The 27882-nt window shown below is 37.7% G+C and overlaps 1 protein-coding gene across 4 annotated transcripts in view; it reads left to right on the top strand.

Annotated features, from left to right (window-relative positions):
* MIB1 (MIB E3 ubiquitin protein ligase 1) overlaps window positions 1-27882 on the top strand; it is an 85389-nt gene that overhangs the window by 41250 nt on the left and 16257 nt on the right. For 3 of the 4 annotated variants that reach the window (XM_082325874.1, XM_082325873.1, XM_082325876.1), the window contains 5 exons: window positions 15835-15967; window positions 16351-16437; window positions 19245-19406; window positions 24863-25044; window positions 26359-26551. In XM_082325874.1, the coding sequence (XP_082182000.1) occupies window positions 15835-15967; window positions 16351-16437; window positions 19245-19406; window positions 24863-25044; window positions 26359-26551 (757 nt within the window). The remainder of the gene's footprint in view (window positions 1-15834; window positions 15968-16350; window positions 16438-19244; window positions 19407-24862; window positions 25045-26358; window positions 26552-27882) is intronic. The other variant, XM_082325875.1, reaches the window with a different exon arrangement.

Raw genomic sequence — 27882 nt, 5'->3', positions numbered from 1 at the left:
TGGCTTGTAGCTGGTATGGGTCACAAGCAGTACATAATATAGTCTGCTTGAAACCTTACTTAAGGACTCATCTTTCCTAACCTAAGCTTTCCTGTTTCACCTAAACTGGAGTTTTTGTGGCTTTAGGATGTGGTGCCTTATATGGAATACAGTGCACTAAATTCCCCTTAAAGTCAAATATATAAATATATTATGTTATTTTATAAATGTTATTATATAAAAGTTAAACATATATTCATATATGTATATAAGCATGTATACATATGTGTGTATATCTATAATTAGAAAAATAAAATATTTGCTATGTACGTAAGTATTTATAAAGGTCCATATCCATCTTCCTTGTTAATGATAATAAAATAAATGCATGTATTAAGTGTGTGGATACAAAAATAAAGTGAACTAGATTTCTATATAATTTTTTTACAGTTGATACCAAATAGCTTAGATTTTTCTCAGGACTTAATCTTCCATGACAGTTTGACAGTGTTTTCCAGAAGTCAAGGTGTAGTGTGTTTTGGAGAGCATCCTGTTGTTAGCGGAATATTTCTCCTGTTAATTTGCTTCTCTTCAGGCCTTGTGAATTGGTACAGAAACAGAACTTTTGTTTTTCATGCTAATGTATAATGTTGAAATGTAGAACGGACGTTGTTCAATTTATGCAGTAGGTAGCTTTAAATTTGTGCATGGGAGGTAGAGCTAAAAAGAAATTTTAAATGAAGTGTAGGAAAGTTAAGATTTTATTTAATACATGGTTTCTTGTTCATGATTTTTAACTGAGTCGGTCATATTAGAAGTACATTTATTTTGGACTTTTTTCAAAGTACTGTGAACCTCAAAGCTTGGCAGACTTGCCTCTTCAGTGTTAATGAGATTTTTCAGACAGAAAAAAGGAGAGTAAAATTTGAAAATACTGTACAGATTGGTTATTTTTGCCGTGTTCTCAACTCTTGGTTATGTTTGATCTGTTCGCATACCTGTGACTTCAGATTTTTGAGCTGAAGACATGACTGTGAAGTGTAGGCGTATTTTATATCCGTTGCCCCAGTTAGTTTTAGATTTGCATTGTATCTTGTGAAGAGAGCTTTATTCACACTGCAGCTAGCATCTTAAATAGAGGCTGCTTTTAGAGCTGACCTGACTTTGCACATGCATATGACTAGATTTTCAGAGCAGTAAAGTCTGCTGGACTTCAAATCAAAATATTAAAATATTAGGGTAAGATGCAGATTTCATATTGCTGTCCAGTAGCAAGGAGTACGTGATCTTTAAGTACATAAACTAGCAAGTAGGAGATTGTGGTTTAAAATCGGATTATACTTTTTTCCCCATGGTTGTCTTATGTAGTAGATTTCTGCTTGTTTTTAGACTTGCAGATGGTTTGAATTGGTTGGCAGTGGAATTTTTAACTGTTTTTAGCCATGCATTTATTTGAGAGGTGGGGTTTCTCACCTGTATTTTGTGTTAATGAGTGTCTCAGGGACTTTTGAGCTGTATTGTCGTGGAGGTCCTCACAGAGACAAGTTGTGAGGTAATCAGAGTTGTACAATTATTTTCTAAACCAATAAAAGGGATTTTTTGCTTTCATATTTGCAGTTTTAACAGTAAGTGTAGGTTGAAGCTGAGTGCAAAAAAAAGCATGCTCCTGAAACCTCTTATTAAAGTATTATGTCAGAAAATGCTTTGAAAGAAGACTTTTGTTCAAGTTGATTTGGAGAAAGAATATAATCTCCATGTGCAGACCTATAATTAGATGGCAGATTAGCCTGTAACTGTTGAGGTCAGTGACAAATTTATTATCTTTAAATAGTAAATAATATGCCCAGCATGTGCAAGATGGCAAATACAATTCCTACCCTGTGGAGTTTCCTTCCTTGAGCAATTAAAAAAAAAGGGGGGGGGGGGGGGGGGACGACAGGAAGAGAGGTGCCCAGAAAGCAGACTTTCCCTGCATTGCCAGTGCTGTTCATGATTGCTTCCTTTTGATTACATTTCTTTGGTCAGTTCTGTTACAAAGGGCAACAGACTTGAGGAAAAATACAAGAGACAATAAATCATTGGAAAATGTGTTTATTTCACTGTTTACCTATCTTCTTTATAAATGTTATAAGAGATCAATTTTCACTGAATATGGACAGCATATTAAACACCAATAGCTGTTTATTTACAAATACAACCTTGAAATTTTGGAATATAGAATTTACTACACTTGTTACCTTCTATCTTCGAACTGCCTAGAATAATTGAACTCCCAACTGCAGAGAGGACTGCATAATCACTCTGAGCAGACTTAGCGTCCGGTTTTAAAAATACGAGAAATCCTGTAGTGATCAATGCATAGCTACAGCTGGTTGAAGGGGACCAAATCCATTGAAGAGGTGATTTGGTTCCATTTTACCAGCTTTAGCAAAGCATTGGAGTGCAGGAAGGTTATAATTCAGTAACACATTTTTAAGTACATGAACAGTTCACAAAGAACATGGGGCTTTCTTCTGTGTTACATGTTTTGTTTCTAGTCAATGCAAATTAAATTCCTTCACTAATTTGGAGGCGGCAAAATGGAAAGCTGTGTAACAGAAAGGCCTCTACGGTATCCAGGTTTGTTCCTTCCTCGAGTGTTTCCTTGAGGCTCTTTGAATGAGTCTCAAATCAAATTATAGTTACAGTTCTAAGTTTTTGGTTTTTTTGGGTCTGGTGTTTTTTTTTTTTTTTTTTTTTTTTTTTTTTTCTCCTGTGTGCAGTAATGAAATTCTAGAGTAGTGACCAGAAACTGTCGTCTTACAATTCCTACTCGTGTAGAGCTCCCTTGCCTCTTTATGTTAAGCTTTACTGGGGAAGAAGGTTTCGGTTTCCCCCCGTCCTCCCCCCCCATTCTTTTTCTGGCAGGTTCCCTTTTGCAGCTGCTTTAATGCTGTAGTTGGTTAGCACAAGTATAAATGTCAAGTGCTTTCAATTCCATTGCTATATCTCTGGTTAGTATTAACTTTTTAGGAAAGATTATGTAATATATAGCAGGATAGATTTTTTTTTTTTTACCCTGATCGTATACATAAAAACGTTTAATGTCAGAAAAACACAGCTTTTAAAGAATAATCTGGGGTTGCGTCTGATTTCTTCTAAATTAAGGTTCTTAATACATTTGTGCATGCTCACATAGCTTTTTTTGTATGTTGCATGCTGAATTCTTTTTGCGCTTTGACTGCAGTGGGAAGTAGGGGGCAACCTTAGTTCAAGCCATTCACTAGTAATGAGTATGTCAAGTATAGTCTACATCTGTTTGTTGCATAGTCTGATGCTGGTGAGAAGATTTATGTAAATATATTCGCAACGCCGTGTATTCTAATAGGAGCATAGCAGGTGTGTCACTTGGACTTAAGCATTAAAGATGGCTATAAAATTAGTTTCTATTTTTACCAGTTATACAGGAACTGTTTTACAGATACAGCTGCTCAAGTGCGCTTTTGGATAGCAATACAGTTTCATGTACTGGCCATATCGGGACAAAAAACGGCCGTGGAAAAAAAGCCGTGTAGCATTTGATAATGTCAGCATCTGTTATCCCTGTCAGTCACACAGTTGAAATGTTTGAGTTACAACTGTGTCAGCAGATGCCCAAAGTTCAGCATGTGCTCAGTTAAAATTGAACAGCTGATCTAAGTGATGGATGTGACATTTCACAGTGACTGGATATGTATTCTTAGAGATATGCTAGCATGAACTAGCAGGAAGCAATGTCAACATATAATTTTAACTTTTGTATCACTCTGAACTGTCATTTTGTTTCAGAATAGCATTGCAATGTTATACAAAGAAGACAAGAAAGAACACAACATGACGAATTGTTACCAAAAACCTTTCAAAATAAATTTAAGCTGTTAAAAAGATGGTCTCATTATATAGTGGAAGCCAGATCAATTGGTGGTAGGGACAGGAACTCTTCAAGAAAAGTAGTAAACGCTTAGCAATTAACCCCTCTGTAAAGCTGTTGGTAATACCAAACTGCTTCTGTGAGCATGATCTGATTTGTTTCCCACTATAAAGCAGGTTTTAATTTAGATGTTAACATACTGTATTCTTCATGCAAAAATATCTGCTCATAAGAGAAATAGCTTTAAAACAAAATCAATATTTTACATAAGAAAATGGTTCGTATAAGATAATGTTTCTTCTTGTATATATGTTATTCCATAGTTTCAGGTAATACAAATAGCAGGCTATGTATAGCATTAGGTGTTTGAGAATTATGTGAGTATTTAAAAATAAGATTCTCCATCTAAAAATGGTGCATTGCCCTTTTTTTATTTTTCTTTTTTTTCCTCCCAGACATTTTAGTAAGCACAGGGGTACAGTTAGAATCTTTAATCTGGGCCAAATGTGCCTACTTATCAGGGACGTATCCTATTTAATAACTGCTTTTAGAAGGCTGCTGTCATGGATAGGAATGGCTGGATTGATGAGCCGGGAGGTCCTTCCTCATGTTTTTCCTTGTTCCTGAATTTGATGTTGAGTGTCTTTACTTAGGGATGCTATGCACTGGTATATTTTAATTAATACCACTTTTAGAACTTGAAACTGTTGCAGGACTATTTCTCATGTCGTTATTACAATTTGCTGGATGCTACAAAGTCATATTTTCATGGCCAATTTTCTTAAATTTGGATTTAAAATAAATTCAGCTTATTTGAAAATAGTATTTAAGATAACTTACCTTCTAGGTTGTAGTTGTCATTTGTGTTTTCATTTAGGAATCTGTCAATAGCTTTAATCCGCTGACTAGCAACTGCAGCCTAGAAATCTCTGTATTGTCACTATCTGTGCATAAACCTGACACTGCACTTTGTATCGAAGAGCTCAGTGAGCATAATAAGTGCTGATTTAGAGAAGATTCTAACTTAAGTCTCATATATTAAATTGCAGAAGTTATCCTACTCAATTATTTTGGCTATCCTTTCTCTAAATCACAGCCTTAATTTCTCAGCTGTTTCTACTTGTGCCTTAGTTGCAACCTGTAGATTAAATATTCTATGGTAGATGTAAATTTAAATACTACCATCTGAAGTACACAGAACTGGCTGTGATTAATAGAACAATGGCTTGTTTTTAATGAGATACGGTTTGGTAATCAGGCTTTTAAGATCAGTTTAGGATCTATTAAGTGAGGAGTACGGGTAATGATAAATTTTGCAGCTATGGTGTGTTTCAAGGGTTCATTTCCAGCCTTGTTTTGAATTCTTTGTTTACAACTAATGTTCTGCTTATTAGCTGTTAACAATTCTTCCTACCCACTTTTATAGTCACTTAATTTAATGTTTTGTGATTCGTTACTAACAAGTATGAGTTATTTTGGCAATACCAGCTGACCCTTAGCAAGTTAACTTGTCACATGAATGTCATTCAAACAAGAGGGAAACCTGTTTCTTCCAACAGCTGTTTAGTTTCCTCTTACTGGTCGTTCCGTGCCTGCCAAAAATACATACTTCTTTACATTCCATAGCATTGTATGTTCATATGGGTACATAAAGAAGTATGTACTCTGAGCAGGTACACATAGAGTTGCTCGACTACCTGTCAGATGAACCTGGAAAGTATTTTGCTGCTTTCCGTTGCTGTTAGGTTAAAACTCAGGCTGACAATTCTTTGGAAGAACAATGTTATGATTAACTGATGGTAGAAAATAAACTTATTATTCTAGCTGAACTTTGCAATGCAATTTACCTGCAGAGTGGCTTAAAGCAGAATATAGTTCATTGTTCTGGGATGGCATGGACATTAGAAGTGCTTTTCCAGATTTTTGCAGTCTTTGCTGTTCGTTCTGAGTGATCACGTTTGAGTGGAGAGTTGCATCACTGGTAGCTTTGCAACGTGCTTTCTTGGAATTCGTTGTTGTATTCCACTGTAAAAACTTCAGCTTCCTCTCAGGTCTTGTAGCAGATTTCCATGCTAGTTTGCATCTAGCGTCCTGAAGGGAAGTATAGACTCGTCTAACATGGCAGTTATAAACTTATTTTCTTCCCCTCCCCACTCCCACTTCCATGCTTTTTTCATCCCATCCTGTATTCTGCAAACTCTTTGCAGGTTTATACTTATTTCTGCTGTAGGTCAGAGTGGTTTTAAAAAAAAAAAACCACCACAAACAAACAAACAAAAAAAACCCCCAAAAAAACAACAGCACATGCCACTGGTGATCCTGCTTATTGTAAAGATGATGACATTGAATTAAGAAAACAACCTCTAACTGCTGTGACAGGATTTGGATTGTTAGGCCGAAGGTCACATATGAAAGCTAATACCTACTCAAAACTTCTGCAAGCAGCTTTTCTCATTTTTTAAAATTGGCACTCACCTGCTTCAGTCAAAATCTTGTCCACACTTGAAATATTTATGACAACTAAAAAAGAAAACAAAAACCAAAAAAAAAACAACCTCAAAGAAACAAACCCCAAGTTTAACCCTGTTTTGTCAGACCTTGTGCGCCTTGGTTTGGAATGGTAGTTAAATATTTGATGTACACTACGGGTTTGACTTCTAAGGGGATGTCAGATATAGCTTATGGTTGCTTAATTTGCATTTCAGGAGTTGATTGGGGTTACAGTAAAATAAGCTTTGTCTTTACAGCATTAGAAGGTAAATTTGGAATAAGCTTAACAATTAGTAAATGTAATAGTTGTAAGGAAAGCTGAGAGCAGAGGAAGTAAGAATTTCTGCAGCTCATGACAAAAACCTAGTGCAGCTGATAGAGAGCAAATCAGAGTGTAGCAGTAGCTAGCACAGTACTACAAGGAGAAACAGCAATGCAGCATTAGAGTCACAGCAGTCACATTCTAGTTTTTAAGTAGGTTGTTTTCATGTACATCTGAGATAAAGCACCTTGAAAATTTTGCTTAGACCTACTTGAGAACTCAGCATTGCACTACCACACTGCTTATTAGATTTTTCTTTTTAAAGTTGGTAATTTTTTTTAGTTGTGCATAGGAAGATAAGAATATATTTCACTGAAATGAACAATCAGTTAATGGCATTGCAATTTTTGAGTTTATCTTCTTTAAAAAGAATTCTGCCTACCAAGCAAGTTGGGGTTTTTTTTGCTAGGAAATTTGGACTAATGTTGTTTTCTTTCAACCTGCTCTTTACACTACAAATGCTTGGTACTTTAACGCACTCAAAATTAAGCTGTTCCCAGAGTAGAGGGATTAATATAACAATAAGAAAACATTCTAGTAAATAAGTTATACATGCAGAAAGTCATAGGCATCCTTTAAACGTGCAGAATAATGCAGGTCTCCTGATGTTCTATTACCTGTAAGCTTAGTATCATGCAGCATTTGCAGTTGGAAGAGAGGTAATGACCTAGAGACACATCAGCAGCAGCCATCTCATCCTGAGTGCTCTCTCACTCTATTCGCTGAATCAGCTCTTCATTACATGGGAGGGGGAGGCAAGGGGGGGGGCGAATGTCGGTGCATACAGTACCTCACCACCTTAAATAGATAAAACTTAAAAGGAACAAAAAAGCATAAAGACCGGTGCCTAATTGGCACCTGCTGCCTTTCTTGGAATGCTAAAATATGGATGATGTTGTATAAAAATTATACCTTATGTCTGCTGGACTGAGCATCTATCCTTGGAGTCTTAACTCTAGGAAGCCAAGGGAAGGTGGACTTAGCCCACTGTCAGATGAAAATAATCACAGGCAAAAAGGAAAAAAAAAAACAACCACACAACAAAAAACCAAACCGAGCCCCCAAAAGTTGGAGTCGCTTCCATAAAAAAAAAAAGGCACCAAAAAAAAAAAGCGATCGTCTCCCCCCTCCCCCGGCAAATATTGGTTTCTTCTAGTTCCTTAGATATTGCACTGCATCTTTTCTTGCTTGAGGTTATGTTTCCAGGCTTAACTGTAGGCAGGTCTGTGTTGAAGCTACTTTCCATCTTCAGAGGTCAAGTCTGCTAGCGAGGTCAGGGCTCCCTCACGCACACTAGAGAAGACACTGACCGTATTTCCCACTCAGAGGGCACGAGCAAAACTGTTACGGCTTTATAGGCAGCTAAGCATTTGAAACATGCACTCCCAGGCAAACAGGCTCTCTTGTGCCTCTCTCTTCCCTGACCATATTTAGTCAACCATTGCAAAAAATAGTCTCTCAGCTGTCGATTGTCGATCCGGCAGCGGAGGGAGCTTCTATCCGGCTCTCTGCCTATTGATTGTGCAGCCTGCACTTCCACGCCGCTGAGCCATTTGTCCCCAGGTTTTTTTAGCACTGCCAAATAAAGCACTCTCTCGTGTTTCCAGTTAGATTTCCCAGGTTTTCACTGAGCTTGCGCTGCTACTAGTAAACCCTGATGAGGCTGGCACTATACTTAGAAACGTTTTGGAGGGGGGGGAGGAGGGAGAGAGGGGAGGGAAAAAAAAAAAAGGCAGCCCTGCTAGTAGCAAGGCAAGGACTTCACGCAGATATAGAACAACAAATGTCCTGCGCCGCCACGGCAGGTTGTGTAACCTGGTTTCTTGATCAGTGAAAAACGCCATGAGCAACGACGTGCCGTTTAACCTGAGGTCTAAGCGGCCTTGCCTACATCTAGTTTTAAGTTTTCAACTGCAAATCATACTGTTATTTTACAAATAAGAAGTTGGTGCTGATTTGTGGCCCCATGTTTCCATATCCAAATCAAGTTAGAAACGATTTGGAAAACGGATACCTTTGCTTTAATTAGTAAATTCATATAATTCCGTACTATAATGTTCAATAATTCCACAGTATTTTGTTTATAATGCTTAGCTATAAAATTACTTTAAAAAAATAAATACGTGTGTAAATTAGGTGCTACTGTTCTTTGAAAAAACTCAAGAGTTTTAGAAGAAAAGAATAAAAAAAGAAATCAAGTGAACAGCTCGGTCCATTAATCTGGCTTTCATGTGTGCAAAGTTGGCCTATAACACGACCAATAACTACACATTCAAAATATGAAAAGGGGGGTTTTTGTATTTGTAGGGAGTATATCCAGTGTTTTCTTCAGAAAAGAGTAAAGCAACTGAAATTTAGCCATTTAAATACAACAATCAGGAACCCAAATACCTCAAGACTTTCTCTATATTTTTCAGACAAAATTCTTTATGTTGCTCAGGAGCAGGAAGAGTGAAAAAGCTGAAAACCTCTCAGTCTCTCAAGTTAAATAAACTTGTTAAATGAAAATGACATCTCAATGAATATTGATGTAATTAATAGTTACTAATATATTAAAGATCAGTACTGTAGGGCAGAGAGCGAATTGCAAAGTCCTGAATGGACCACTATCTTGGATTTATAGTTTCCTTGCTTCCTCTTTTTGTGTTGACTTTGTCCTGTGCTTGGTAGCTGCTTACCCTGTAACTTCTGTTGCAGTGTAGCTTTCTGGTAAAAGTCACATTTTTTCATTTCTCTTTCTTCAATTTCGTAATCATACACTGAAGACAAAAGTGTTGTGTAAGATCCAGGCTAATACAGAATAAGTTTTGTGAATTCCATATCAGTTTATATACTTCATTGTTTTCTTTAGGTTCATGTATATTGAAATCGATTTTTCAAATACCAAGAGGTACTTGAAAATACTGAGAGACAAAAAGAAGGAAACAGCCTGCTTGCTTAAACTTATGCTAACTGAGCCATCAGTCAGATAGGAAATATTGAACTCTAATTTCATGATACAGAGCGCTCAGTAATAGCAGTCTAAGATATTAATCTGTTCTTTGTTACTTGTTCCTGAGGGATACTTCTTCGTTCTTCCAGCGTAACTCCCTGTGCTGCACACACAGCGAGTGTGGTGTGAACCAGATCAGGGAACTGATTTGGCTTGAAATTGTGTGCTGATGTGCACTTAAGATCATATCATTGCCAAAAATAGCACTGTCCTGCTCCTGTGTTACTTCTTGCACTATGTTGGTACAAGTATTTCTTTGGCTTCACAGTGAGCAGACTCGGAGTACTATTCTGTGTCAGAAATAATCCAACAAAAAGGGGTGACTTTGTAGATGCTGTGTTGGGACCGCTATTTTTGTTTCTTGAGCAGAGGTGGACAAGAATGGGATTAGTAAAAAATAATCTTGCTTCTAGTTGTGTTTTAAAATGCATGTCATACTACACAGCCTTTAAAGAAAGCTTTGCAATGGAAACTGTCTTTAAATCTGATCTGTTCCTTCAACCGTTTAAGGACATGACAGGAAACAGATGAACAGGTTTAGCTGAGCCAGGGGTGGGAATAAGTGGAGAAGGTGGTGTGTGTGTGTGAATACTTCAAGACAGGATTGCTGTAAAATATGTTATGAAACCATGTCACGCTAGACAGTGGAAAGCTGACCCTGACGGAGGAGAATGGCAGGGGAGTAGAGAAACTTGTAGTAGAAAGTGACTGAATGTTTGTAGCCTCTAGAGATACGATTCCTGATAAGTTTATGTTGATCTAAGACTTTGCTTCTGGAAAGGGCAGTCTGCCCTCCCTGCAACTTCAGCTTCATCATTTCCTTATTCCTATCGCTTCTAGTGATTGTGAAATCGCAGGGTAGGTTGGATTAGCTCATTGATCTGTCTGAAAGCAAACTTGCCAAATCGAGAGTCTGGCAGGGCGCTTCACTCACCAGACAGTGACGTGTCTGTAGAGCCAACATAATGCAGGAATTGAAGTGCAGGGAAGAGTGGGATTGTGTCTTTCAGTAGCAATTTAATTTAAATGTGCTAATGCTGATTGTGAAGTAGCCTCTCTGGTTTTTTTTACGTTGAAGTATCTGTTCTTTAAAAAAAAAACAACAAAAACCCAAAAAACCCCAAACAAACAAAAAACCAAACAAAAAAACCCAAACAAACCCCAAAAGGTCAAACAAAACCACCCCACTACTATCCCACAAATCCCCAACCTTCCCCGTTTAAATCATTCTGCAGTTGGTAGAAGAGAATCTTCTCTACTTTTTCTTTACATATTTTTTTAAGCAGGGTGGAAGGATGCCTTTGGTCATAACAATGATTTTTGTTTCATATGTCTGGTGTTGAAACAACTGCTCTACATGGCTAAAAATGAATTGGTGTTATTGTTCAGATCTGCGATGCATTTTTTTGTTGCAAATATAAAATTCATTATATTGAATTTGAATTCTGCTATTATTTATAATTTAAATACAGCATATAAGTGTTAAGCTGTGGTTCCAGTCTCTCTAAAAACTTGAATTTAGAAAAAAAATTAATAATACTCATGTGGCAAGGTCAAATTAAAGGTGTGTTCAGCAGCAGCATTTGCTCTTAGTCTTCTACATCTCAAACGAAATGTAACACAGTATAAATGGGTGTTCCTTCTATCAAATCACTTCTAAGTATTAGAGCCTGGATTGTCATTTTATGGGGGTGAATTATGCTAGTTATGGTGGGCTTTATAAGTCACTGTACCACCAACAGCTGGGCCTGGGAAAGCAACAGATACCTTAATCTCAACCCCTTATACACACATATGCTTTCTTGTTACCTTTTTCACTGAGCAGGTGTTTAGCTCCTATGAAAGCAGAACTAGTTTCTTCACCCCCTTCAAAGCTTTACAGACAACTTCCTCAAAAATTTTCACTGAAGCTTTTCTTTTGTTGTCCCACCTAGAAAATTTCAGAACTTGCAAAAGATCATCCAACTGAAAAAGGCCCAAAATCTTTATCAGCTTCCTGCTGACCTGAAAATACCGCAGACCAACAAATGCCAAAGCTTACCTGTTACAAAATTGTTTTCATCACTAATGCTTTAGTAGTAATCTTTAAAGAGCATAACTATGACATAATTTTGGTGTTTCAATAAGAATTTTAAGCATTTTACCAACAATCTTTGCAGCTACTCAATTAGCCAGGTAACTGTAACAGTTGAATACACTGAAGACGATAGTTCATGGTCAGGGTTACCATTAGATTTGCTGTTTTCTTGGTCTTTTCAATACAACTACAGCGAAAGTAGTCTGTGGTCTGTTCTAATGTATATAAGATGAAAGCAAGTTTTCAGGACCACACTTGTGTTGTGGTCTGGAAAATGGAGCAGTACAACTTGAGTGCTTCTTTAACACTTTGTGTGGAAAAGTGAATCAAGAATTACTGTGTAATTGGCATGCAACATTAATTCACTAATACGACTTTTTATGATACAATGCATGCCTGTTCCAGTGAGTACTGTTGTGAATGGTAACCACTTAGCTGTCAAAATTTTGGCAGCAGCTCTAGAAAATCCTGCAAAATAGAATAGCTGTAGGAAGGAAGGCTGCAGTGTGAAGGAACAGGATCTTGTGCATTGAAAGAAACTACCTCTCAGCTAATGAGAAGGAGGATGCAGCCACTGAGCATCATAAAAGAATTTGCCGTTTGTAGCATATTAATATCTTGCTGAATTTTGAAGTGTCATGTCCATAAAACTGTCTTTCCATCCTGCTGTCCAGTAATTTAGCACAGTCTGGAAGATAGAGATGTGGTCTCTAACTTGCATAGGCAGAAGCAACTGAGGAGTAGTTACTGGCCCTCTGATGCTTTGCTGTGAAAAATAAGATAAAAATCTATTACACATAGAAGCTGTTTGTTTTGTTGGTCCTTCTGTTTTTTTCAGCAGGACCAATGCATTTTAAAAGCATCCAAAAATGTAGCAGGCATCTCATTTATATGAAAGCAAGATGCGGTCTTAGCCCCCAAATATTTTACAGTTGAACTTAAGATGAAAATTTTCCTGGTATTTGACAGCACACTAAATAGGAAAGGATTTGAAAGAGGATCTGGTAAGGCTGGCACTCTTACAAATATGAGGATGAGTGAATTTTTTTGTAGCATACAAAATATTAAGTCAATGAATTTCTTACTTTTCTCTGAAAGATGAGAGGTGTTAAAGAAATGGCAACAATAATGTTTCTGAAGTATATTCACTTCTCAATGCATCTGTTAAAGTGTGTGAATGTACTTTAAATTCTATTTATTTTATTTATCTGTGGAGTTGGCAGTTTCCTTATTTCCTTACTGAAGAAAAGGATATAAAATATCATCTGAGTTGATTAGGATGGTTCCTTGTTTAGTGACTAGAGCTGCTTTGGAGAGAGAAAAAAACAAACAAACAAACAAACAAACAAACAAAAACCAAAAAACAACCCACCAAAAAAACCCCACAAACCACAAAAACTCTCTACCTTGGGTTTTTTCTTAAGTCATTGTTGCCCCACCTTTTACTGGTCACTTCCAGTGGTCATATTGCTTCTGTCAGTCATAAGGAGTTTTCAGGTAATTTTTGTTGTGTTTTTTCGATGATCCACAGTAGATACTCTAGAGCTTTATGGGGTCTTTAGAAGCCCTGTGGGAAGCCACTGTAGAAAGTAGACTGGCTTGTTGTGCTGCTGGTCTCGTGTGCTCCTGAGGCGTGCTCTGTATCAGCCCGGCTTTCTGAAGAGCTGACGGTGGTGTGCCCAGGTACAGTCCAGACAGGACACGAACCACAGTGCTCCAGACTTGATCCCTCTCTAAGGCAGCTAGCAACAGTTCTGATATTGAACCAGAGACACATTTATATCCTAGGTTTGAAAATACATCATTTCATTACAAAATAAATGATGTTTATCAATGCAACTAATATTCGTTTATTTTGCCACATTTCTTAAAGCTTTGGTAACTTGTTTTACTAAATCATGTCCTTGATTTTGGAAACTTCTGCATAAATGAATCTCTCAAAGAATTAATGTTGGCGGGTTTTTTTTTCCAAATATTCTAGTCTCTTTTCCTAGCGCGTGACAGAGCTGTAGAAGGTGTTATGAATAGAAGCTGAGCAATGGTTCACAATGAGCAATGTACAATCTGTTAAGTGTTGTCTTATTTTGCTGTGTTATAAGTGATTTGGACTGTGAGGAAGTGAGAAGCTTAGCCCTGCCAGGAAAACAAAAAATCTTAAGAGGTTGCGAATGGTTTCTTATCTATTGGCTTACCTCAAGAAAGCTGTGATTTTGATGTAGTCTAAAAAGACTGAGATAACCCACAGACTGCAAAATGCATTCAGTTCCTGGCCAAGTGCTTATGTCCACTCTGCGGCCGCTTCACGTAGCAGTTGGTCATGGGTCTCCTGTGGGCCTGGGTGATCCTGCGGCCTGAAGATGCAGTTGCTTAGCTGTGGTTCCTTCAGACACTCTGAATCTGGGGTGGGAAAAAGTGACTGTTATCCTGCAATTGCCAGGATGGTGTATTAAGTGTGAAACTGAGGATTTATGTTGCGTGCTCAGTGCAGTAGCAGGAGAAAATGGAGATGCTTAACAAGTCAGGGTCTGTTAGGATAGCGTCCAAGCAGCGTGTAGGAAGGAGTGCACTTTCTTACTGGTACAATAGTCTACCTCCTGGACTCTTACTTCTGCTTTTCAGGAGTGCTCATTGGAGTGAGCTATCCCCAGAACCACAGCTTTTTGTTTGTTTGTTTTATAGGAAACTTGTTGGCTTACTCTAAAAGAGAGCTTAGGAGTGAATGGCACTTATGCAGTGTGGATGTTCAAGGTAACAGATTATTGGAATGAATTAGGAGCTCAGTTATTACTTGACAGTGCAGTCATCTTATTGCTATCTGTTGAGAATATTTTAAAGTAAAAGCTAAGAGGCTCGTTTTATGAGGATATTTCTGAGGCTTATTGAGATCCCACGTTTTCAATATCAGGTGCCTAATGAAGAACTGTTTAATTCAGTTATGGTATCTGCCTTGCAAGGCATTCTGTGACTAAGTGGTTCCACTTGCATTAGCTAGTATTACTTGGATTTTAAAGTTTGAATTTTGTGAAGAAGCTCTGTTTTCTCCTGTAAATAGCATGTTGCTTCAATGGTAGGGAAAGATCAGATGACAGAAGAGGTTTCCTGGCACAAGATTGTAGCAGTTTCTGGTTTTCTGTTTCTGTCTCGGGAGCTGTCATAAGGGAGCTGCATGTGCTGTTTATAAAGATAAGACAATAAGGGATTTAAGTTTGGTTACTTACCTATTCCAAAAGCTAAGTGAAGACACATGAACTTAAGAAAAGTATATTTCTGAGAGAATACAAGATTGAGCAATTTGTTTATCTAGCATTGTGTTATTAATACCCTTAACACTACAGTCTTTGGACTTTGTGGATTTTAGTCTGCTTTAATACTGTAGTAATCAAGTTGCTTTTCCCCACCCTTGAATTTGAGGTGTAAGATAATAAATCCCCTTTGGTACACATCCAGGTAAGCACATACAGAAGTGGGGTGGAGTACTAGACACTGCCATGATGTGTTATACTCAGCCACTATCTGTTATGAAAATATTCCACTAATATTTGCTTTACAGTTTCAGCATTTATTTTTTCTGTGCCTAAGAGATCTTACTCCAGTTTTATCTCAGAAATTGAAAGTCTTAACTGTTACAGCCAATGGCATCAGTTTATAAAGTGATCATTTTAAAGAAATCTAATGTAGTGGAACTTGCTCATTAAATAATTAAGTAAAGGATGCTATAAGGGTTTTGAGGGAGAACAACTTCTGTCATCTATGTTTCAGAATTTGTATGAATACTTTTTTTTAAGGTAATTTTTACTGTTAGATAACATTCTTCTGAAAAAAAAAAATAAAATCTGATTCCCACACTCTGGTTTGGGTATTATATGGTTTGTATGCTTTAACTAGAAGGAACTGAACATGAAATTATTCTTTGGAACTGTTGGTATAGCTTTTCACCCACTTTTTCTTTTTGAAAAAACGCTAATGTTATTTTAGCTACTACTACTTTGTAGTTCTGAGAATGAATATTGTTTTACTGTTGTCCTATTGTCATTCAACAAATACATTATATGTGCATTTATGCCATCTCTGGATGTTTATTTCAGTGCAATGCGTGTATTGTTGTCCAAGTTACCACGACCATGGATTGTTGATGAGAAGAAAGATGATGGTTACACTGCCTTGCATCTGGCAGCTCTCAATAATCATGTGGAAGTGGCTGAACTTTTGGTGCATCAGGTAGGACTCTTCTGTCAGGAGGATTTAAATGTCACAGTTCAGTTAACCGTCTGATGTGAAAATAGTTTGCTGCTTTACACCTGCAATTGCAATGCAGAAGCGATGGAGCAGGGAAGGACACGTGGTGAGCTGTAAAGGTCAAACTTGCCTTTGAGATCATTACAGTGGCCTAATGGTGCAGAGGGACCGAAGAATTTGATACCTCGTTTGATTCAACAGATCAACATCTGTACAGTGAATAATTAAAGTATTTAATCACTTCTGCTCTCAAACCTCCAAACTAGGAATCATATTCAGGGTCATATTCAGTGCCCTAGTGGACTGCCTTGCCTGTAGATGAACTGCTAGGATGATAATGATCTAATGCTTTGAATATCTTTCAGGGCAATGCTAACCTGGATATCCAGAATGTTAACCAGCAAACTGCTCTGCACCTTGCCGTTGAACGACAGCATACACAAATTGTTAGGGTAAGTATCTTATTTGCAATAAGCCATATGGTTAATGGTACTTGATTCAAGCTGATGGTAGCTGTTAAAACATGGGTGCTTCATGAATATTTAAAAAATGATTTAACAACTTGTAGCCCTTGAATGTTTGTATGATTAATTTTGATCAATTCAGAAACCTGCTAATTTGCTCAGAAGGTCAGTTGGCAATATGAAGGACACTTCAGGAATGCTAAATTTTTGTACATGTACATTATAGTTTCCTCTGTGCAGTTGCCAATTCCAGCATCCCTCCTTATTGAGTAAGGGAGAATGTGTTCCACTGTTACATGTCTGAGTCTTGTGATCCTGTAATGGGACCTTCAAATAGCATTTCTGATGCCTCTTGCTGTATGAGTAATTATTCTTGCTCATAACTTTTGCAAATTGTAGCTAAGTGAAACAGCTTTTTACGAGTTTAACTACTTTTCAGTCTTCTGAGTGTGTAACTCCCTGTTCTTAGCTTGGGAGGGCTATAAGCAGTAACAGAAGTACCTTACCGGTGAAAGTCATGCTGTTTCTGTTTTTCGCTCGCATGGTTGCAAAAATTAATACTTCAGTTTAAGAAAACTTTGTGACTGGCACAGGAAACGGGAGTCTGGCACAGCTTGCCCGTTAGGGCCTGTGTGCCCTGTCCATAGGGGACCTATGTGACTTAGTGTTTGGATTGCTAGCGTGGGTTGTTGAGGCTCAGAGAGAGCACTCACTGCTATAGGACATGTTCCCTATGAGTGAATACATCAACCTGGCCTTGGCCCTCTGAGTAATTTTTTTTTTATTTTGTCTTTATAGAGTGAGAGTCGTGGCATGTTAAAAGCTATCTCTTATTTAGGCCTGCAGAGAATTGTCCCCCCTATGCAGACCTATATCTGTGGTTCTGTTTAGTGTTATTTTGCCACAAGGTTTCTCCATCTCCAAGGGTTGATGGATGTGATCCCATTACAGTGAAACATGTGATATGGCCCTATATCTGGAACTGCTTGCTACCAAAAGAATGGTTTCCTAGAGTCAGTGTCATTTGCATCCTGCAAGCTATTCGCAGCTATATTTGGTGAGCTCTTGTGCCCTTCTGGAACTGACACGGTACCTGGGAATACAATACTAATGTAGCAGATGAGCAGGAAGGTAGGCATGTTGAAGAACTAGTATATGTATTGGACTGACATGCTTATATCTGAGAATGTTTAAGGGAATGACCCTGTAGAGTATCCGTACTTCGGAGCTGGATTAACTTTGAGAAGTCCTAAAATAACTCGTGCAACCATGCAAAGAGCATGTTGGCTCCGTATTTCAAAGTTAATTCTTACTGGGTACCTTCCAGGGCTGGGTTGTACCCTCAGGCATCTGTGGAATAGTGGTCAAAGGTAGCAGGGTTCTTTTAAAAGCCCTGCTCCCATGACAAAGGGTGGTGGTTTGCTTTTTTTAATTTTTTTTAACTTCTGCAAAGGCTTTGAATTTTCATGGCAGCCAAGGATTCCACGTTGCTCTGAAAACAGTTCTTTTATAGATTTTCTTCCAGAAGAAGCTCGTAAGCAGTAAATAGCTAGTGGCAGACACAAGATAAGAATATGAGAAAGAAAAGTTGGGCCAGAGTAAGTCCATTTAGAGAGTGTAAGAAGTTGGGGCGAGTGTGTTGCAACTATTATCTGGTTTTCTTGGTTTCACTTGTGGAAGAAAAGGTTGGGGAAAATGGTAAGCTGCAGTCAATCACAGGCAGGTATTTCCTTGGAAATTAAGTTCTGAATTCCTTTTAAGCTATTTTCCTTTTCTAGAGTCTGAGATTCTTTGATTCCAAGAGGCTGAGATCCTTGTAAGCATGCAGGTTCTGAAGAGGGAGATCCCACTTCATGTATTCCTGTGTCTAGGCTGTGCCTTTTGTCTCTGCTGCTAATCTGAACTTTGCGGAGTAGCAGAAGCTCAAAACTAAAGTTAAAACCTCAGCTGCTATCTACAGGTTTCTGAATAGCAACAATGACAGGGTTTAATTTTTAGGGGCGATTGTTATCTGTCAGCCTGTGTTGATTTGTTTTGTTTAACAGCATATTTAAGAAAGTTCTGGTGTATCGAATTATGGGAGGGCTGTATGCAAAGGCAATATGAATAGGAGGGCCTGTGCAGCCTTATGCTTGCTTTTGTGTCATGTGACCTGGAATGTGTGTCTAAAATTAGCCTTAAAGATGAGTCTTACAGTTCATTACTTTCTAAAGTGTTCTAAGATAGTATTTAATAGTGTCAGTGGTTTTTATGTCTTCTGCTGAATAAAGATAAACCTAAGTACATGCTTAACTACTTTGCTAATGGAAGGATACTGTAAATTAAGCTGTAAAGTTTAGCATGGTGTGAAAGTGGTGATTTTTGAGGTCGTTGAAACCTAATAGTAAAGAATATGTACATATCTAAATTATTGCCCACTTGTTCTGTTTCTGATATATTGCTGTAATATGTTACATTGTTTGTAGGCTATCTTGTAAGAATTAAAGGTTTTGGACAGTAGAAAGAAGTCTCTAAAATAGCATCTCTTGTAGTGCTTCTTCAGAGGACAGGCAAGCATTAGGCTTCTGCTGAAATAAGCTTGATATTTGAAGAGATAAGTGCTTCAGTTGAGGGCTGAGCTCCAAGTATGGAAAATAAATTTAAATAAACTCAACTGTAAATTGTAGCAAGATAAGAATAACCCTTTTGGACCTGCTAGAGCATCCTAAACCATAGTTTCACTGAAATTAGTTTTAAAAGGAATAAATAGTTTTTTTTTTTTTTTGAGTTTTAAATTGGTTTCTCTCTCGTTTCAGCTCTTAGTCCGTGCAGGTGCTAAGCTGGATATTCAGGATAAAGATGGGGATACTCCCCTGCATGAAGCCCTGAGACACCACACCCTGTCACAGCTCCGCCAACTCCAAGACATGCAAGATGTGGGCAAGGTAGATACTGCTTGGGAGCCATCAAAGAACACAGTAAATAAAATGCATTTATTTATTCCTTTTTTTTTTTTCCCCTGCACATTTGTCTCTTTATTTGTCTAGTTTGTCTGGTTCTGTACTGTTGAACTGGTTTTTGGCAGCATAAATTTACATAGACATTCTGCATTAGACTGCAGTGTAGGCAGAAATCGTATTGTTATATGTGGCTTTTCACATGTGTTTATTGTCTTTGTTAAAGAAAAAATGGCTTATTTAGTTCAAAATATTTCTACAAATCTGTCTTCCATAGTGAATGTGTATGGCTACCAAAAAAATCAAAAATAGCTTTTTAGGAAAGAAAAATAAGCAGTATCACAGTACAGAATAAGACTAAAATTATGTTTTCTGTGATTCAACATCTTGCATGTCCTTGTAGCTTTAATTGTTCAGCTGCTTCTGTAACCTTCTGAAAGCTTATTCTGTTAGAACAAGGCATTCTTAATCTTTATATGTTTATTGTTATGTATCTTTCTGACAGAGTTCATTTCAGAAATTGTCCTGTAGTAAGGAAATAGTCTAAGAAACTCCAGGTAATAAAGGTCAAAATGTTTTATTGAAAAAAGAAATGCTCACACCCAGAAAGCTGTGTGAACACCATATGCAAAACTGAAGTTTATAGTTTTGTTGATAGGCAAAGGAGAAGTAAAATTTTTGAGTGATTGGGATTGAGAAAGACAACAAATTTGTCTTTAAATGTTAAATGACATTCATTTAATTCAAAAAAACCCCAACAACTTTATTAAAAAGCCTTTGTTCAAAACAATAATTCCACTGTACAACAAATGTTTTTCAGACTGATTACTTAATCTCGCAGAAATACACTGGAATAAGCTTTGAAAAAAGATTTAAAATATGACTGGTATATGTAAGAAAATGCTAGCGTCCTTTTAAGTGAGAGGAGGAAAGCAATTACAGCTCAGTTGTTTCCATGATCTGAAATGGACTCTGTGAGAGGTGGCCAAAATACTTAATATGCATGTATTTAACTGTGAAACGAATGAACAGGAGAGAAATACTTTTTCTGTGATTCAGCATTTCATAAATAGTTTTCTCTGTTGCCCGTCTTATTAGTGAGAAACTAGAGTTGTTGTGGTTTGAGTTTTTTAACACAAGAAGTGGGCTTTTTTTTTTTTCTACTGCCTTTTTAAATTTTAGTTTTGGGGGATTTTATGTTTCAAAGAATAAGTTTTTCTTCTAGTTTCATTTGAGACGTATCCTTGGTTTAAAAAAAAAAAAAAAAAAATTAAACTTTTGGTTTATTCCTATTAAAATAATAATTGAAAAAAAAGGCAGGGGGAAGACAACGCAACAAACAAACAAATCCCTGCATGATTTTCTCTCTGGTCACCTAAAAACGTGCTGATGTTTAAAAAAACAACAACAAACAAACAAACAAAAAACCCAACCAAACAACCAAAACCTCACAATCAACCAGTACCTCCTGTATTAGCTTGATCAAACTATTGGTCATTTTTTTGCGCTTTGTTTAGCTGAAAAAAAAAAAACTTTTTTGCCTAATTAACAAATTTGGGAGGTTTAAGCAGTGTGGAGAAGATATGTGCCCCCAGAAAAGAGGTGAAAACTTGCTTATTTTAATTTTATGTGGCAGCAACATAAGATGTGGCTGAAATGTAAAAGATGGAGTAAAGTTTGACTAAGATATACCTGAAAACTCTTTAAGGTGATCAGCAGATCAAACTATCTTGAAAATGTTGTTTTGTGGAAAATAGTAATTGAGAACAATACTTGTACCTACCTACCTTTATTTAAGGGTAATGTAAAAATGCTATAAACTAGATTTTACCAGTGAACACTTTTAATAGTAGGCCGCCTTTTGGCCAAAATCGTATATCAAAAAAAGACAGGATCTAGGCTGCTGAAATATGTGCAGGCATCTGGACCTTTAAAGCGATCCAAGGACACATTTGTAATGTCTTGTGTAGAATTGCAAATACAGGTGATGGATGATAGAGGATAAATAGGATTAATAGTTTAGTCTGAGAAACAGAAAGGCTTTCTTTTTGTGAATATGGTGACTTAAGTTAAATTCATGGAGTCTGTATTTTTGGGATTAATTTTTATTAATTTCTTTAAAGATGGAGAAAACATGTCAGATTCCTTTAGTCTATGTGATAGCAAATCTGATACGTAAATCTTTAGTATTTTAGAGCTCATTTTTGCTTGGCTAAATTTTAATTAACTTTGGACTACTGTCCTGAAGATACCAACCTACTAGCCCCGTAGGGTGCCTCTTTGTAGTATAGTACTTCAACAAATAAGGATTTTTTTTTTTCCAGTTGAATAAACTGAAAAATAACAAAAAATTAACTTGCAGGGTTTTAGAGGTTTTTCATATTTGATAAAGTTGGTTGGACAGCAGCTCCACTGAGATTTTACCATTTGTTACTTTTTGCTTCGAGCATGGTTTAAAATACGAAACAAACTTTTGACTGATATCGTGAGCTTATTTCGTAAGTGGCATTATATGGAATGAGTTCTTTAGCATTGATTTTTAGTAATTCCTTCCGAATGTCAACATTAAGCTGTCGTAATAACTAAAACAATTTTTGTTAGGTTTCTTCAGCTGTTTTTTGATAAAATATTTAAAATGCATGTAGTGAACAATCTTGATAATACACAAAGCCCTACACATCTTAGGTATCAATCTGAAAAACGTTTCTGTGTTCAAGTGCTATGAGTGGTGAAGCCCATTTCTTTAAATAATTTTAAATGTTCTTCATCCAGCCCATTGCGATGATTGTACATCTGGGAGGAGAAGAAATTTTCTGAAGTACAGTCCCCACCACCACAAAAAAAGTTGTTTCAGTTGCTTTATTATAGATGCAGTGTTCCTTGGTCTAGGGTAGTTTTTATTCTAAATAAATGTATCATTCCCCAGGCTCGTTTAGTGTAATTTATTTTAATATAGGCATTTTTCAGACCCTTAAAATGCTTTCAAGATTCAAAATGATGCCGCCACCTAAATCCTAACTTAAACTAAAGAAACTCTAATGGAAGTCAGTTAGGTGCTTACAGCTTCAAAGATAGCTCAGTAGCTATGATAACTTAGATGTCGTTTATGCTGTTTGTGTGGATTACACTGAGTCTTCTCTCTCGCAGGTGAATTAGCTGGGACTGGCTTGTCTTGATGCATCTCAGGGCAAGCACCCTCCAGAGGAGGCTTGCTGCAGCCGTAATAGGCACTAAGACATAATGTTTATTTTTGTGCATGGGTTGAGTTGTGGTTTGTTTTCTTTTTTTTCTTTTTTTTTTTTTTTTTTCCTTCTGTGTGCCTGAAATGTTGCAGACTACCAGAGAAGTGTCATGGGATGCAATATTGTCTTGGTGTTTTTAAAGCATACAGCACACAGAGGCATTTTAGGACTCAAGATTTTCTTGAATAATGTTGATGACTGTTCCAGGTGGAGGAGCCAGTCTTGGCGTAGTGTATATCCACACCGAGTGAAGCAAACTGTCCTGTTAGCTGTGTTTGATTTTCCTTTTGGAGATACAATAGCTGTTCGTTCAGGAACAGCTCAGAGCCCATGAGGTACCAGTGTGGATGGTAAGAGAACTCTTGTCCCAGCAAGTAAGAAAGGACTACAGCAAATTGTTTGGTGTTGGCATGCCTTCAAAAAGTGTACTCTGCCAACCTCGGAGCAAATCAGCTTTCAGTCGGCGTTGTGCTACCTTGGCTGGGTTACTGACATGGTCCAAGGTACTCTGGCTGAAGCTAGATAAAATCTCTGCTTCACTTCAGCCAATGCTGTAATTGAGGTGCAGAAAAATGGTCTGAATTTATAAACAAAAATGTTCTGTGATCTGAACACCACAAAACAATTTCTTTCCATAACTTCCTGGTTTTCCTGGTATGAAGTCTTTCAAGTTTTACTGTTCTTACCTGATCATAGGGAAGAATGGAGGAACATGAGTATCTGTGAATTCATGAAATGACCTTCAAGAGTCTCATAGCACCTCAGTGATACTTATTGATATAAAAACTCCTAACTAGAAAAAAATGTATAGACTGAGGTTTAAAAAAACTGCTTCTCTAGGAAACTGGGTGGCTGTATGATGAGAAGGATAATCTTGCAGTTTTCAAGGCAGGGTAAAGACTTCTAATACATACTTCATCTCCTGCAAGACATGGACCCAAACCAAGCCTTTTTCTTCACAAGTCACCTCTGAGGGGTGGGGGAAATAACTAGAAGGGTTTTGAAAACTGTTTTCTTTGTAGTTCAGACTTCAAGATATGCAACCTCTAGGGCTACAGTGACAGGTATCTGGTATTTTAAATGTACTCCTGTATTCTGTTGGGTCTAAAATAGCACATCTAGTTCTTTAAATACAAAATGGTTGTTAATCCAGCCAAAATTACTTAATTTTTAGGGGTGATACTTGACACCCAGCTTTTAGAAGACCACCTGCAGGGATAGATTGTACAAACTGAAAGTGGCAAAGAAAGATGTACATCAGTCAAGTTGGGCACTTAAACCAATTAATGGGAAAGAGGTGCATACAAAATCCTGCCTTTATCCTAGTGTCAAAGTCTTTATATTTCTGGAATTCAGCACTTAAAACTCCTTGAATTGGAGTTGTCCTAGCTGTGCCAAAGCTGTTCGTTTGAATATAGTCTAGTGTAGTTTGCTGAGGGATTCTTAGTGGTGCCAGCAGTTTTGTGTTATATGTAGTCTGCATTATACTTATGTGTTTTATCTGATCAAGCTTTAATACAAAAAGATGTTGGAGCAGGCCCAGAATGCTCCAGAGTAGGTGAATCCTTTCGTTGCTGGGTAGTGAGCCTTCTCTCTTTATTTTTCTAGCTGGCTCTGTGAATTGTGCCTAATCAGTACGCTAATACAGAAATACAGTAATAGTTGTAATAGGGTGAAGGAGCGTTACATTATTAGCCCAGGAGGACAGGTATGTGAGTTTAAATCCCTCCAGGCTGAGAAGGCAACTGAAATCAAGTCTTTCTTGTGCTGGTGCTTTACTCACTAGAGTAAAAGTGTGTGTATTCACTTCTCTGCCCAACTGCATTTTACGGTCCAAGTGTGGTGGTGGTAGCATTTTGTCTGCACTCAGAAATTTCAGTATACTTTAAGTGTATTCTGAATATACCCACTGGGACTTTGCCCTTTACAGTGCTTATATAGAAGGACAGCCACTTCAAAGTGAGTATAGGCGTGCAGGAGATTGAATGCTTCAATAGCTGAACTATTCTGTGCTGAATTTTAGTTCCTTAAAGGAAGGTTGGGTATAGCTGACTCAGTATTAAGCAACCATACAATTGTTTTGATTTTTAGTTCTAGAGATGCTTCCTTGGACCTACAGATTTGTTCGTACGTGTGTATCTGCATGTGCGCACGTCGAGTAGTTTTCCTTTAGCCAGACTATTCCTAACTGTTTAGAGAGTCTCTCAAGTTGCTTACATATTTGTTTTCTTTCAGTTAATAATGGGACTTGGCACTCAGGGAGCAGAGAAGAAGAGCGCAGCATCTATTGCCTGCTTCCTGGCAGCCAACGGAGCTGACCTCAGCATTCGTAATAAGAAGGGTCAGTCTCCTCTCGACCTCTGCCCTGATCCTAGTCTCTGCAAAGCATTGGCTAAATGTCACAAAGAAAAAGTCAGGTTTGTATATTGATAAAATACACAGTTTCCAAATCTCTGCTTTCTATAGATTAACTGATTAATTCAAAACATTGTGCCTTTATTAGCAATAGTGTTAAAATATACAAGATTTTTCTTGATTTTCAATTAATTCTTTGTATTCTATAGTACATTGAATGCTGTTTACAAATACACTAGTTGAAACTTACACAAGTCTTACAGGACTTTCATACATGTTAAAATGGGAGGGAGGAGAATGGGAAGGTGGCAACGTGCAGTTGGAGGTTGGTAGAACTTAAACTGATCCAGAAAAGGGCGAGGGGGTGGAAATCACTGGAAGAATAACTAAGCATTGGGACAGGTTACCCAGGGAGGTTGTGAAATATCTGTCCGTGCGAGTTTTGAAGACTGGAATGGGCAAAGCCAGGTATAACCTGATGTGAATTCAGTGTTGACCCTGCCTTGAGTGGGTGACCTCCTGGGTACCTGTCAACCTGAATGATTGTATGATCCTGTAGAAGAAAGAGAGGGTAGGTCTGATGTCTCAGAAGCACTTCTCTAGGAATTGATTTCAGTGAAATGCCATGTTATCAAGTGCATGCAGTATGAGAATTTTCAGCTTGCTACTTGTCCTGGTTGTGTTCCCACTGTTGGCTTACATGATTCTCATCCTTAATTCCTGCATGGAAATCAAAAACGTACTTGCAAAATGTCACGGAGAGAGACTGTTTTTGTTGATGCTACCCTGGTGTGTAAGGTGCTTATTTTCTTCAGAGTCTTTCTCTCTGTGTCTGTCTGTCTCAGCCTCATCCCTGTGGCTGTTCTTTCTCACCACCTTTTATGGGCTTGAGCGGGCTGTAGGAATGGGCTGGTTAGGTTCAACCCGCGCTCCCTCTGCTGGGTGAGCAGCAGCATAGGACAAAGATCCGAGGTGAATTCATTCGGAGTTTGGGGGTTCTTTTACAAGCCTGTCATTTGCTAAGTATTGGAAGTATATTGAAGGTTAAAGTGTTAAGCTGTGCAGTTCTAAATCTACAGGGTACATCTCTGTTAATAAAGTAAACTCTTAGAATGGGAGGGAAGGGTTTTTTATATTCATGAGATGCTATTCTGTCTTGTGTGGCCTGTTTCTGTACGACGTCTTATCTGACCATGTGACCTTGCACTCTGGTGTCAACTGTATGTTTGGGGAAATGCAGTTTGGATTGCTTTATGGTGATACACTGATGCCTGAATGCACAGGAGTATATAGGTAAACAGCCAATTCATGTGCATTTTAAATGAAGAATTTTAAAAATTCTTAAAAGTAAGTTTGACTGCAAGGTTTCTTTGTAGTGGTCAGGTTGGTTCCCGAAGTCCATCTATGATCAACAACGATTCTGAAACCTTAGAAGAATGTATGGTGTGTTCAGACATGAAGAGAGATACTCTGTTTGGCCCATGTGGACACATTGCCACATGTTCTCTGTGTTCGCCACGGGTGAAAAAATGCCTCATCTGTAAAGAACAAGTTCAGTCTAGGACAAAGGTAAAAACTTCCAAAATTTATTAGTTCTCTTTCTGTTTTTAATGGAAAAGTAAAAAAAAAAAAGAGGTCAGGGAAAAGTGTAGTATATTTTAAGTGGTATTTTGCCTTACAGGTGTCTCACTGGATGGAATTAATTTTGCAGCATAATGATACCTTGTCCCAACATTGTATGTTACCCTTTTCTGTTTGCCTGTACTCATGTCCTACCTGCCCCTCATTCTCCTCCCACCTTGCAATGTCTTCATTGTTCAGGTCCTCAGAGTTCCTAATACAGTCACCTAGGGATGCTTTATTTAAACAGATATTTCCCTGCCCCCCCTGGTACTTTTTTCCGCATGTTAAGATAAATTGGTGCTTTCCCTGAAGTATAATTTCCTTCAGCAATATTCAGTTCTGAGTTCTTTTATTCCCTAGGGCTTCTTGGAAAGATGATTTGCCAGTAAACTGAGTTAGTTAATATGTGTTTGTTTTTGAAGTTAATAACTACTTTCAACTTTTACTTTCTCTTTCTTTGGAATCATGAATTTCATTATGCTGTCTTTCTGCCACTGGGTGATTCAGAGCAGCAAAGTAAGGCTTCTGCTTCCACTCATCCATCTAAAGAAGCTGATCTATGGCAATCAGCTTTCCCAGGTGAAAGCTAACCTTTGTGGATAGCCTTCCTTTGATTTCTTTTGAGAGAGTGGAATATCTGTTCAATACTTCTTATGGTAATATCTGCAAAGCTAAGAAATGAATGAACTTGGACAACAGTTCTATGGCCTAGAAGAGGTTGTCCAGGCCAGTATGAATGGAGTGGTATGTGGTATCTGTAGTCACACTATATATACAGTTCATCACATTAAAGGGCTTAAGAAACCCTAACCCAGAATATTAAAACAGATTGCTATAAAAGTCTCTTATAAGTGAATTTCATAGAATCATAGAATAGTTTGGGTTGGAAGGGACCTTTAAAGTTAGTCATCTAGTCCAGCCCCCCAACAGCAAGCAGGAACGTCTTCAATGAGCTCAGGTTGCTCAGAGCCCCGTCCAGCCTGACTTTGAATGTTTCCAGGGATGGGGCATCTGCCACCTCTCTGAGCAACCTGTTCCGGTGTTTCACCACCTTCATCATAAAAAATTTCTTCCCTATATCTAGTTGAAATCTACCCTCTTTTAGTTTACAACCATTACCCTTTGTCCTGTTGCAACAGGCTCTACTAAAAAGTCTGTCCCAATCTTTCTTATAAGCTCCCTTTAAGTACTGAAAGGCTGCAATGAGATCTCCCCGCAGCCTTCTCTTCTCCAGGGTGAACAACCCCAATTTAAGTATATATGGTGGAACAAAGGAG

Source organism: Platalea leucorodia, assembly GCF_965183815.1.
Source record: "Platalea leucorodia genome assembly, chromosome: 1".
Taxonomy (NCBI): domain Eukaryota; kingdom Metazoa; phylum Chordata; class Aves; order Pelecaniformes; family Threskiornithidae; genus Platalea; species Platalea leucorodia.
The sequence above is the reverse complement of the archived record's forward strand: the minus strand, read 5'-3'. Positions and strand labels throughout refer to the sequence as shown.